This window comes from Oryctolagus cuniculus, chromosome 1, assembly GCF_051225735.1.
Source record: "Oryctolagus cuniculus isolate XC-2025 breed Fujian yellow rabbit chromosome 1, ASM5122573v1, whole genome shotgun sequence".
Taxonomy (NCBI): Eukaryota; Metazoa; Chordata; class Mammalia; order Lagomorpha; family Leporidae; genus Oryctolagus; species Oryctolagus cuniculus.
The window spans coordinates 141,761,992-141,774,525 of NC_142867.1; the positions used below are offsets into that span (position 1 = coordinate 141,761,992).

General features: G+C 37.7%; 1 protein-coding gene across 3 annotated transcripts in view; it reads right to left on the bottom strand.

Moving 5' to 3' along the window:
• Window positions 1–12,534, bottom strand: part of ERCC6L2 (ERCC excision repair 6 like 2) — a 135,963-nt gene that overhangs the window by 108,635 nt on the left and 14,794 nt on the right. For all 3 annotated transcript variants that reach the window (XM_089335745.1, XM_008257721.5, XM_089335746.1), the window contains exon 3: window positions 4,216–4,338. In XM_089335745.1, the coding sequence (XP_089191871.1) occupies window positions 4,216–4,338 (123 nt within the window). The remainder of the gene's footprint in view (window positions 1–4,215; window positions 4,339–12,534) is intronic.

Sequence of the window (12,534 nt, forward strand, 5' to 3'; positions counted from 1 at the left end):
AGTAACAACAAAGACTTGATTTTAAAATGACTTTTAAGCATCTGAAAAGATACTGAAATGCAAGTCAAAGAAAGATATAATTTTTTAAATCCGCCAGGCAAACAAAAATTTATGCTTATTACTAAGGTAGATGAAAAGTTCGGAAGAGACACAATTATACAACATTTGTGGTAATATAAATTATCACAACTTCTTGAAAGGACAATTTGATTCCAGCTAGCCAAATGTAATATGAATATACCCATTATTTCAGTACCTCTTACAATTTCAGTACCAAGAATGTATCCTATATTTATAGTTCCACAAGTTGCCAAAATTTAACTATAAAGATATTTACAGTAGCATCTCTTACCACATAATCTTGTTGGTACATATCATAAACTAAAGAGCTAGAATATAGTAAACAAAATAACTGAAAATAGTTTTGCTCAATTGTCACTGCAAGTACTTCTGATACTTGTATTGTGATTGTTAGAAAAACCTGCCTCCCCTGCATTAATTATGAATTTTATATAGAATCTTTAAAGTGTTAACTATGCAAGTATTAATATTTTATACATGAATTTACTGATTCATTTTCATAAAGAATGAATTCCAAACTAAACTTGGCATAAATCTACAGAATCATTCCCAGAATCAATATTTGAAATGCATAGTTTGTTTCTTTTGCTTCAGGAATTTTTTCTTGGCACAAAACATCTATTTCATGCATTCTTAAATGACTTACTCACACTTGAAAAGTTTTCGAATGTATGTGAGATGTATCACATCACACACACATACCTCAAAGCCATCACTCCTTAACTTGTAACATTCAATTTGTTAAATAGCTTTCTCCAAGGAGTTCCAACATTAATTTTTCAGGGTTCTGTTGCAATTGTGGCATTAGCATAACAACTATAAAATAATTTATTTTTTCTCCAGCTATTTCATAATCTAGTTTTTAAGTGCCCATTGATGTAAAAATGGATCAACATAAACCTATCTTTTGCAAATTTCATCAAAGTTATATTTTTTGTTTTAATTTACTTGTGGAAAATACTGTAGCATATCACAATGATTCCATTAAAAATTTAAGTGACTAACTAAACTCATATATGTATTGATGCCAAGGAAACAGGAGAATGAATATAGAAATAAACTCATAATAGTGCTAGAATGCCTGGGGGTACCCCTATCAGACCAGAACAATAGCACAGCATGCCCCTACCTACAGAGCTATTTCTTATATGTCTGGAGGAGAAAACGGTTTACCAAGTGAGTTTTCTTAGAAAGAATCCAAAAACAACAACAAACAAAGCAGAACAACAAATCTCAACAGAGCAGCCTAGGCAGGAGGAAGGACTGGGTCAAAAAAAGTAATGGGCAAGTAATTTCCGGAGAGGACTGCTTTACTTTGAAGTTCTGCTTTGAAGCAGATGATGTCAGATCAGCAACCAACTTCTACAGAAAGCCTGGGGCAGTTTTTCTACGCAAAAGTTATTTGGAAAAATTCTACAGTGAATGTTAAGGTTGAGGGAAAATTCTGAATTTCAAGGATTTTTTTGTAACTTCTAAACATTTCCAAAAAAAAAATTGCCTTGCCAAGGAAAAAAGTGAGTTTGTCATCTACAATCTGGAGTAGCAGAATATAATGAAAGGATTTTAATCAAGCTATAAAATGTTAGAATCCTAGGCAGATAAACAGTTAATTAATCAAGTATAAAAGCAATATACGAGCACACAAAATTTCTGAGAAAAGAATTAATTGAAGATGTAAAGCAAAAAAGTAGTACAAATCAAGAAAAAATGATCAAATTCAAACTCATAGCAGAAAAGTTTAATATCATTCTGTCAGAATCCAATTGCTCAAACTGGAAAAAGAAAATCATGACAGGATTAAGAATTTTAACAAGGCAATTAACAAACTTCACTATATGTGGCCTTAACAACAAAGAATGCAAAATATAAGCAGACATTTTAAAATAACAGAGATTACACAATATACAAAATCGGAACATTAAAAACACTTGACCATGGATTTAACCACAAGAAAAATTCAAGGCTATATGAGCATTATGTGATGCAAGAAAACTATGTCATTAATAAAGACTAAGCCCTCGATCACTGGGTGTCCCAATAATAACCATTCACTTGTACATTTTTTTAAAAGATTCATTTATTTATTTGAAAGGGAGAGTTACAGAGAGTCTGAGACACAAAGAGAGAGAGAGGTCTTCCATCTGCTGGTTCACTCCCCAAACGGCTGCAATGGCCACAGCTGGGCCTATCTGAAGCCAGGAGCCAGGAGCTTCTTCCAGGTCTCCCACGTGGGTGCAGGGGCCCAAGGACTTCTTCCACTGCTTTCCCAGGTCATAGCAGAGAGCTGGATTGTAAGTGCAGCAGTCAGGACTCGAACCAGTGCCCATATGGGATGCCAGCACTGCAGGTGGCAGCTTTACCCACTACGCCATAGTGCTGGCCCTATCACTTGTAAATTTTTAAACTCCTCTTTAAAACAGTTCTTGGGTAAAAGAGAACCAAAACTGGAGTCAGAGATAATTTGGAAAAGAATAATGAAAAGGTTACATATCAACAATTAGGGAATGCAGCCAAAGCACAGTTTATTGGTAATTTTAGTGGAATTTATTAGAATATAAGAAACACTGAAGAGAAATTAATTAAGAATTCAGCTAGAGGCCTCTGTTGTGGTGTAGTAGGTAAAGCTGGATACCTATGACACCGGTATCCCATATGGGTGCTGGTTCATGTCCTGGCTGCTTCACTTCCCATCCAGCTCCCTGCTAGTGGCCTAGGAAAAGCAGTAGAAGATGGCCCAAGTCATTGGGCCCCTGCCACCCACATGGGAGACCTGGAAGAAGCTCCTTCAGGCTTCGGCCTAGCCCAGTGCTAGTTGTTGCAGCCATCTGGAAAAAAAAAAAGAATTCAACTAAAGAAGGTAACATAATAGCAATGAACATTACATCAAATAATCTGTACCTGCATGTCCATGTGTTACAAGAGCTGTATAAGCTATACACAAATATTTAGAAATATTTAAAGTATTTTAGAAAGAATGAGAATCGAAGAAAAGAAAGCTATTAAAAACAACAAAAGAAGGACAGGCCCTTGGTCTAGTGAAGACACTTGTCAGGATGCCAGGGTTTGGTTCTCAGCTCTGGCTCCTGACTCCAGCTTCCTGTTAATGCGGCCCCTGAGGGGGTAAGGGTGATGGCCAATAATTTGGTCCCTGCCACTCTGGTAGGAGAACCACATGGAGTTCTGGGCTCCTGGCTTTGGCCTAGCCCAACACCAGCTGTTACAGGCATTTGAGGAACGAACCAATAGATTGGAGTTCTCTTTTTCTCAAATAATAATAATAAAAAAAAGAAGAGACGCTAAAGTGATAACGATTATAATACCTAATTTCATATCTCTCAAAATTCTGCACTGAAATGGCCCTTATGATAGACAGAAGTCAATATGTATAAGACATGTACGAAAGAGACTACTGTAAAAACTTGTGGTTAGCAGTTCATTACTATAACGTTACAAAGACTCCATAAAACCACTTTGTCTTCCTTCCTATCCAGCTTCCTGGATGCTGAGAATATAAAAGATACATAAGTATGACACACCTTTTTTATTGCATTCCATTGTTTTATTAGAAATATCTTACATTTTTTGTAAAAATTGTGTTCTTTCAAACATACATTCAGGAAGGAGAACCCTGAAGTAGGGTCATGAGGGCATGCTCAGTCACAGGGTAGAGGCACAGACAAGCACAGACCACTCTTGATGATTCCAACTTCCTTGTGGAGTGCAGGTAGAATTTGCTTCATTTTGGGGGCTATAATTATCTGCTAAGCTACTTTACATATTAATAAGGCACCCTCTTACCATTATTGATAACTGTCCTTTTTGTCTCACATAAGTAAAAAGCAAACAATTAATGTTACAAACACATTCATGGACATTCAACAAGTTTATCAACATAAGTCATATAAATCCAGCTAGCAGCAGATTAAAACCCCAAAACAACTTCAATCTGAAATTATATTCTGCCATTCTGAGAGTCAACCAAATTTAACCTAAGCACAACATTGATCACCCTTCAAAGATAAAGTTAATACTCTAATATGTTTACATTATAACTCTTACTGTACTGTGTGACTTTTGTTTCTATCTGCTTTCTCATTGCCAGCTTCAGGAACCGAGGATTTTCAGACATTTTACCTTTTTTGTCATAGAAGAAGGGAGTTCCTTTTTCATACTTCTTAGTAAAAACTCTGGCATGTTATTTTCAATATCCTCACGAGTTCCCTTTTTATGTAAAACTGCAGCCAGAAATGAAATAACCTGGAAAAAGAGAGACCTGGTCAGCCACTGTGTGTAATGTATCATGATATACAAAACTCCACTGCTTACTGGACAAGTTACAATGGTGACAAAGTCTGTACAGGTAGATTTGTTGGGAGAAAACTTTCACAGGAAACACTTGTACTTACTTGATTTGCATTAACAAATAAATGTATAATAATATGTTACCCTTGAATACACTTTTTGAAAACTCTCACATCGACATTTCTTCAATGGTAACTTCTACCTATTCAATGAATGCTTTCTTAATTCTGTCAGCTGGGACAGTACCTTCTTATTTGTTTCTATCCATGGAAACTATCTCTTCATATCCTAGTAGAATAAACTGTATACATTCTTTCTTTGCAGAAAATAAACTCCTTAAAGGGGCTAATATTTGGCTCATAAATCTATGGACTTCTGTTTAGCTAATAAATATTGGTGGTATGATAGAATGTTATTTTAAGACAGGTTAATATAATTCATCAATATACACACAATTTTCAATAACAACTATCCTCCAAAAATCAAATGAAAAGACAGACAGGTAGGAAAAAGGAACATAACCTCATAAAATGAAGAGCAAGAAATACCGGATGGGTTTGATGTTGGCCTATATTTAGCTGTAGCGGCTTGGCAGCTATGAGAACTTGAGCAAGGCTGTAAAAATGGCAGAAATAACATTGGCAGGGTTGTTTGAAAGACTGGGGAAACGTTATATGAGGTAACCATATGAGAGGAAAGAATTGATCATCAGATTACAAAAATAAATTATAAAAAGATTAAAACCTAAAGAAAGAGCCAAGAGAGAATCAGAAAAACTACAGGAAAAAAGCATCTGAACATGGATTTGCATATATCTAATCCAAACCCCAAATGATAGAGCTATACTAATGAAAATAGCTGAAGAATGTCTTCAGGTACAAGGAAAATAATCCCAGATAGAAGATCACTGAAGCAGGCAATACTAAGAAGGAACCAAAACTGTAAATGAACAGAAAATACAAATGCATGCTGACGTTATGAACCAATAAAATGCTTTGTTGGAATCAAATAACAGAAGAATTAAAGTTATAACAACAAAATCTGAGTCTGGAATGCACAGTGAAGTTACACCATTCTGGGGTGTTTAGGCTATCCAAGAACAAATAAAAGTATTTGTTTATATTAGGTTTTAATAAGTAAAGGATGTCTATTGTAATATCTGGGGTAACCACTGGAAGAAAAATAAAAGAGTGTGTAACTACAAATTGAATAGAGACGATAGAGCAATATAAAACAAACTATACAGAAGGAAGCAAAAAGAGGAAGAAAATCAACACAGATGACATGGAACAAATGAAATACAAATAGTATGCATATTAGCCCAAACATATTAGAAATATCTAAGCCCAGATATATTAGAAATCACTTTATATGGAAATGGACCAAGTGTTAACTAAAATAGAAAGATTATCAGACACACAAAATTTAAGGGGTCTTCAAAGAGTTTATTAAAAATGTGCATTATGAAAAAATTATGTCTGGATTTCAAAATTTTTTTGCATCAAAACAAACATCTTTTAAAAATTTCCTGAAATAAAAGAAGAAAACAAATCCACAGGTATGATTCTAAAATGACAAGTAAAATACCAAGCAAAGATACAGAAGATTTAAATAATAAGTTTATCAAACTTGACCCAATGAACACTTGACAGAACACTGCCCACTACCACAAAACAGTTTCATTTCAAATAAGCATAAAATATCTACCAAAACTGATGTATGCTAGGCCACAGAGCAAGTCTCAGACTTGCAAGAAATCAGACAGAAGATGTTCTTTGATCACAATGCAAGAAACCAGAAACAACAAAAAATAAAAGCGGGAAACACCAAAAAGTTGGCAAGTAGGGAATATTCTTCAAAAGGTTCACAATGGACATTAGAAAATATTTTAATTGAGTAATAAGTAAGAATTACATGTTAAACTTACAGAATACAGCTAGAGTTCTGCCTTGGGGACTTAAATGCATATGTTAGGAAAGAAGAGAGGCTACTAAGAATCTACCTAGAAAATTTATAAAAGTAACAGAGGGGCTGGCACTGTAGCATAACAGGTTAAGCTGTCATTTCATATCAGGGTCAGTTCGTGTCCTGGCTGCTCCATTTCCAATCCCGCTCTCTGCTATGGCCTGAGAAAGCAGTAGAAGATGACCCAAGTCCTTGGGCCCCTGCACCCAGGTAGGAGACCTGGACGAAGCTTTGGCCTGGTGGTACAGTCCTAGCCATTGCGCCCATTTGGGTAATGAACCAGTGGATGGAAGACTTCTCTATCTGCCTCTCCTTCTCCCCTGCTGTAACTCCATCTTTCAAATAAAGAAATCTTTAAAAACAAAATCAGAAGGGGCGAGCACTGCGGTAGTGCTGGTAGTGCCAGAATCCTATATGGGTGCCTGTTCAAGTCTCGCTGCTCCTCTTCTGATCCAGCTCTCTATTATCGCCTGGGAAAACAGCATTAGATGGCCCAATTCTTTGGGTCCCTGCACCTGTATAGGAGACCCAGAAGCAGCTCCTGGCTCATGGCTTCAGATTGGTCCAACTGTGGCCATGGCAGTCATTTGGGGAGTGAACCAGCAGATGGAAGACCTCTCTCTTTCTGCCTCTGCCTCTCTGTAACTCTGCCTTTCAAGTAAACAAATAAATCTTTAAAAAATAAATAAATAGGGGCTGGTGCCATGGCACAGTGGATTAATCCTCCGCCTGCAGTGCTGGCATCCCATATGGGCGCTGGTTGTAGTCCAGCTCTCTGCTGTGGCCTGGGAAAGCAGTAGAAGATGGCTCAAGTCCTTGGGCCCCTGTACCCACATGAGAGACCTGGAAGAGGCACCTGGCTTCGGATCAGTGCAGCTCTGGTCATTTGGGGAGTGAACCAACGGATGGAAGACCTTTCTCTCTGTTTCTCCCTCTCACTGTCTGTAACTTTACCCATCAAATAAATAAATACAATCTTAAAAAAATAATTAAAAAATAAAAACAAAAAATTTAAGACAAACAAGCAGAAATAATGAAACAAGAAAAAACATACAATGAAAAGGATCAAAAAAGCCAAATGATCATTCTTTGAAAACACTTTTAAAAGTAATAAGCCCTGGAAAAATTGATAGAGAGAAAAGGGAATTTAAGAGAAAAAGCAACGCACACACATACACACACAGAGTATAAGAATAAAACTGACATCTTCCCTTCCCCATTAACACCAAGAATAAGATAAGAATATCACTCTCACTATTTCTATTCAAAGTGTATTGGAGTTCTACTTAGCCAGTGAAATAAGACAAGAAAAAAAAAACATGCAAATAAGTAAAACTGTCTCTATTTGTGGATGACATGATTGTTTACAAAGTCCTCAGGCATATCTTACTAGAATTAATAACTGAAGAACTTATAAGCAGAAAATGAGATCAATATATAAAAATAAATCTCATTCTTACACACAACCAGCAAAAAAATTGGGAAATTAAGTAAAAAAAAAATCCACTATCACTAAAATGATAATTAAGAATGAATTTAGGCCGGCGCCGCGGCTCACTAGGCTAATCCTCCGCCTAGCGGCGCCGGCACACCGGGTTCTAGTCCCGGTCGGGGCGCCGGATTCTGTCCCGGTTGCCCCTCTTCCAGGCCAGCTCTCTGCTGTGGCCCGGGAGTGCAGTGGAGGATGGCCCAGGTGCTTGGGCCCTGCACCCCATGGGAGATCAGGAAAAGCACCTGGCTCCTGGCTCCTGCCATCGGATCAGCGCGGTGCGCCGGCCGCAGAGCGCCAGCCGCGGCGGCCATTGGAGGGTGAACCAACGGCAAAGGAAGACCTTTCTCTCTCTCTCTCTCACTGTCCACTCTGCCTGTCAAAAAAAAAAAAAAAAAAAAAAAGAATGAATTTAAACAAGTATTTGCAAGATCCATACACAAAACTATAAAGCATTATTGAGAGATTAAAAATCTAAACAAAAGGAAGAATATGCCATGTTCATGAATTATTCAAAAGTCAATTCTCCCCAAACTGATCTTAAAAAACCACTACAAGTCAATACAATTGAAATCCACAATCCCAATCAATATCCCAACAAAATTGTCCAAGGAACTTCACAAACTGATGAAAACTTTACCTGGAAGTGCAAAGGGACAAAACAGAGAGGGGAAAGAAAGAAACGGACACATAGTGGAGCAGGAGGACAGAGTGAGCAATGGCACAGACTAGAGGTGGGTGTCATTCACAACAAAGGTGACATGCCAAGTGGTGGAAACAGATGGTCTTTAAGTAAAAGCAGCCAGGACAGGTAGGTTACCAATGGAAAAACTGAAACTTGAGGTCTACCCCACAGCATACTCATAAATCAGGGCCTGAGGACTGTAAATCTAAAGGTGAACCAGCAAATGGAAGATCTTTCTCTGTCTTCCCCCCCTAAAAAAACTGTGTCATACAGCCTTTCGAAAAATAAGTACATCTTAAAAAAAATAAAAAGAAAGAACAATCTTATTTTATTTAGCTATAGAGTCACTAAAATTATGGCTTGTTCAACAAAATAAGGATTTGACTTCAAAAAAATTAAAAACTTTCATGCATCAAAGGACAATATCAAGAAAGTGAAAGACAATCCACAGAATAGGAGAAAGTATTTGCAAATCATGTATCTGATAAGGATTTAGTATCCCAAAGACAAGCATATAAAGAATTGTTGCAGTTCAACAATGAAAAAAGACAAACAACACAATTGAGAAACAGGCAAGGGGTGAGCAGGTGGTGAGGAGGCCAACTGGAGCACCCATATCCCATATCAAAATATCCAGGTTCCATCCCCAGCTATGCTCCTGACTCCAGTTTCCTGGTAATGCGCACTCTGGGAAGTTCAAGTGCTTGGGTCCCTACCACCCACATGGGAGATCTGGATAAAGTTCCTGATTCCCAGGCAACTGGGAGGTGAAACAGCAGATTCTATGCCTTGTCTGTCTCTCTGTTTCTCAAATAAATAAATAAAACAAAGGACTTGAATGCACATTTCTCCAAAGAAATACAATAGCCAAAAGAAAAAAACACAAGACGTTGAACATCACTGACCATTACAGGAATACAAATCAAAACCATAACTTGATACTACTTCCCATGCACTAGGATGGCTACTATGAAGAAAACAGAAAATAACAAGCATTGACATTGTGGCTGATAAAAAAAAAAAAAATTGTTAATGGGAATGTTAAATGGTGTTGCCACTGTGGAAACTGGTATGCCAATTCTCAAAGAAACAATGAATTACCCAATGACTCAATAACTCCACTCCTAGGCATTTATCCAGGAGAGACAAACAGGTTGGAAATAACCTAAACTCCATCAAAGGAGGTGTAGATAAATAAGTTGTATTCTATAAGACAGTCTGTCAAAAAGTTCAAGGAAAAATGGAATTGAAAGACACGTTTGTTTTACTGCCAAAAAATATTTAAAATTCATGCACAGTGTTTTCATAATATGCATTTCTATGATATTTTTGAAGATATGTATGCATGGATTTAAAAAATTATATATGAAAATTATCTTTTTTAAATACTTATTTTTTTGAAAAGCAGAATTACAGATGGGTGGGGAATCTCTCATGCATTGGTTTACTCCCCAAGTGGCCACAACAGCTAGGACTGGGCCGGGCCATAGCCAGGAGGCAGGAGCTTATTCGAGGTCTCCCACATGGGTGGCAGGGGTCCAAATACTTTGGTCATCTGCTGCTGCTTTCCCAGGTACATTAGCAGGGAACTGGATTGGAAGTGGAGAAGCTGGACTTGAAAGAATCGCCAAATCTACATAGACAGAAGGAAAACTAGTGGTTGTAAGGCGATGGAGAAGAAAAAAACGAAAAATGGCTACTTAATGGATATGAGGTGGTCTTCTGCTTTGATGAAAAGTTTTTAGAGTAGAGAGGTGAGGGTTACACAACCTTGTAGATGCATTCAATAAACTGGACTGTATACTTCACCATGGTTAGTTTATGTTGTATGGATTTCACATCAGTAAAAATCATAACTTGCATCTTTATAAGAATGAATGTTTACTATCATGTAATCCAAATTATTTTTGTTCTTGAAAAAAGTAAAAAATGTATGTGAAATGCCAAGCCAGTACATGTCAATGAGTCAAAAACTGTTTTCGTTAAGGAGGCTTTGTTCCCCAAACACAACATTGTACAACTTAAAAAAGTTTATGGAAAGTGGAATTAAAAGATGTTTATTTTGGTTCCCAAAATTTTTGAAATCCATGCGTAGATTTTTCAGAATATGCATTTTCCATGAACTTTTTGAAGATCCCTTATATATTACAATAAACAAAGTAGGTTTTGAGCAAATCATGTTGTCTAAAAGATTATAAAGTGATATATAAGAATGGTTGAAACTTGTCCTCATTTTTAGAATGTTCTAATAAAATCTGCATTCTAATTTGCAGGATTTATGGCAAAACTCTGGAGTCTGACAAACCAGCTTTATATTAGCTGTGTGACTTTGGATAATTAATGTAACCTTTCTATAAATTTCCATTTTTTCATCAATAAAATGAAATGAAGTCAATAATGGCTAATTAACATGAATTTTAATGGAAAATATCTATCATAGAGATTAGCACATAGAGGTAATTAAACTATAAATTACTCTAGAAATTACAAACTATACCCATGGAAACATACTACTATCGAGTTGAAATTAAAAATTCACTGATACATTCATTAAGAATATAATTATTACCTACTACCTAATAGGCACTGTGCTAGGTGTAGAATAGTCTAGATAAAAGGCTATGTATATTATTAAGTGATTTAAAAGCAGCTTTTTTTTCCCTTTTGGTAGGGATGAAGAAAGGGGTAGAAGATGCAGCACTGAAAAAACTTAGTTAAGAAAAAATAAACAGAAAATAACAGTGATTGAAGTATCCAACAAGAGAGTAATATAAGCAAACGAGCTGATATAGAACACAGATTAAAGGAGGCAGAAAGGATATTTGACAAATGACTTAGCTGAAGCACCAGATAATTTAAATATCTTCAAATATGCTTATTTTTACCTAAGTAAAAGATCATTGATGTACGCTCACAATTTCCATTTATAAGTATCCTAGTCAGTTAAGGTTATTTATGTTTTACATTAAACAATATGTAATCTGGGTGCTGGTCTGTGACGTAGCTGGTGGGACTGCCGCCTGCAGTGCAGTGTCCCATATGGGCACTGGTTCGAGTCCCAGCTGCTCAACTTCCAACCCAGCTTCCTGCTGATGTGCCTGGGAAAGCAACAGAAAATTGCCCGAGTCTTTGGGCCCCTGCAGCCACGTTGGAGACCCAGAGGAAGTTCTAGGCTCCTGGTTTTATTTTTATTTATTTATTTATTTGAAAGGCACAGTTATAGAGAGGCAGAGGCAGAGGTGAGAGAGAGAGAGATCTTCTATCCACTGGTTCACTTCCCAATTGGCCACAATGGCCAGAGCTGTGCCAATCCAAAGCCAGGAGCCAGGAGCTTCTTCCGGATCTCCCACGCGGGTGCAGGGGCCCAAGGACGTAGGCCTTCTTCTACGGCTTTCCCAGGCCATAGCAGAGAGCTGGATCAGAAGTAGAGCAGCTGGGACTCGAACCGGTGCCCATATGAGATGCTGGTGCTTCAGGCCAGGGCGTTAACCTGCTTCGCCGCAGCGCCAGCCCCAAGGCTCCTGGTTTTAGATCACCCCAGCTCTGGCCACTGCGGCCATTTGGAGAGTGAACTAGCAGATGGAAGACCTCTCTCTCTCTCTCTGCGTCTGCCTCTCTGTAACTCTGCCTTTCGAATAAATAAAAATAAATCTTAAAAAAAATACATATATGCCAGCGCTGTGGCTCACTTGGTTAATCCTCCACCTGTGGCACCGGCATCACATATGGGCACCGGATTTTGTCCCGGTTGCTCCTCTTCCAATCCAGCTCTCTGCTGTGGCCTGGGAGGGCAGTAGAGGATGGCCCAAGTACTTGGGCCCCTGTACTTGCATGGGAGACCAGGAAGAAGCACCTGGCTCCTGGCTTCAGATTGGCGCAGCACCAGCTGTGGCGGCCATTTGAGGGGTGAACCAATGGAAGGAAGACCTTTCTCTCTGTCTCTCTCTCTCTCCCTGTCTAACTCTACCTGTCAAATAAATTAAAAAAAAAATATATATATATATATATATAT